Source organism: Octopus bimaculoides, chromosome 25 (assembly GCF_001194135.2).
Source record: "Octopus bimaculoides isolate UCB-OBI-ISO-001 chromosome 25, ASM119413v2, whole genome shotgun sequence".
NCBI classification, from domain to species: Eukaryota; Metazoa; Mollusca; class Cephalopoda; order Octopoda; family Octopodidae; genus Octopus; species Octopus bimaculoides.
The window spans coordinates 22,742,352-22,743,503 of record NC_069005.1 but is presented as its reverse complement, the minus strand read 5'-3'; the positions used below and the strand labels follow the sequence as shown (position 1 = coordinate 22,743,503).

General features: G+C 34.5%; 1 protein-coding gene across 1 annotated transcript in view; it reads left to right on the top strand.

The window, feature by feature from the left end:
- The window catches only part of LOC106867435 (harmonin), a gene marked incomplete at its 5' end in the record, with an annotated part of 38,500 nt that overhangs the window by 8,499 nt on the left and 28,849 nt on the right, over positions 1 to 1,152 (top strand). The window contains one exon of the mRNA XM_052976838.1: positions 854 to 902. Within this exon, the coding sequence (XP_052832798.1) occupies positions 854 to 902 (49 nt within the window). The remainder of the gene's footprint in view (positions 1 to 853; positions 903 to 1,152) is intronic.

Here is a 1,152-nt window from a genome sequence, read left to right as displayed (position 1 = left end):
ATATATATATATATATATATATATATATATATATATATACACACACATATATATATACATGTGTGTATGTATATACCATCATTATCCTCATCCTTTAACATTTGTTTTCCATGCTGGCATGGGTTGGATGGTTTGACAGGAGCTCGCAAGCAGGAGAGCTGCACCAGATTCCAATCTAATTTGGCTGGATGCCATTCATAACACTAACGACTTTATAGTGTGTGCTGTGTGATTTAATGTGGCCCTGGGACATATGTATGCATGTATGTATGTATGTATGGATGGATGGATGGATGAATGAATGAATGTATGTATGTACGTATGTCAATTCTGTATTTAATCATTTAAATTCTTTCTCTGAAGAAGCTGGTTTCTATCAAAGGTACAAAGCTTCATCTTTGATATGCAGATAATAAAAACAAAGTCATATTTTAAACCTGAGAAAAGTCTTGCATAGTCTTACTGTTCCACTTATTTATTTATTTATTCATGTATGTATGTGTTATGTCTTTGTGGGGTTTGAATATCTCATCGCCAGTAATGGGATGTGCACAAAGTAGTGGAATAGCATTTGGATATGGTTATCTAGAATAACCTTTCACAGAATTAATATGTTCACACAGAACATCTTCCATACTACACCAAACAATATTAAACTAGCACAGTAATCCAACCCAAACTATCAATGCTGTCAACTGCCAACAGTTCACACAGTTTCTTTATTTCATTGAAATACATCAGTCCACTTTTGGTCACATGGGGGTGGTCAGAATCCTTCCACAACAGTATATATGTATGTATGTCTAAATATAAAGTATGTGTTCTTGTAAAATATATCAATTTCTTTTGACAGTAAAGCTTCTGATGTTGTCCGCTGGGAATATGTACCAAAGGAAAATATTGTAAGTGACACTTATTTTCAGATTTGGGCATTTTGATGTTGTGGAGGGTGAGAGGTGATTCAAGATAGATAAAGTCAGTTTGTATTGATGAGTGGCTATTGTTGTTCAACTTGGTATAACTCCTCTGCATCACTCCTACTATCTCACTAAACTAATTTCTCTTAATTACATCTTGTTAATTAAGACTCTCTACATCATTCTTTCTACATCAACCCCTTTACATCACCACCTCTACATTACCCCCCCCCCC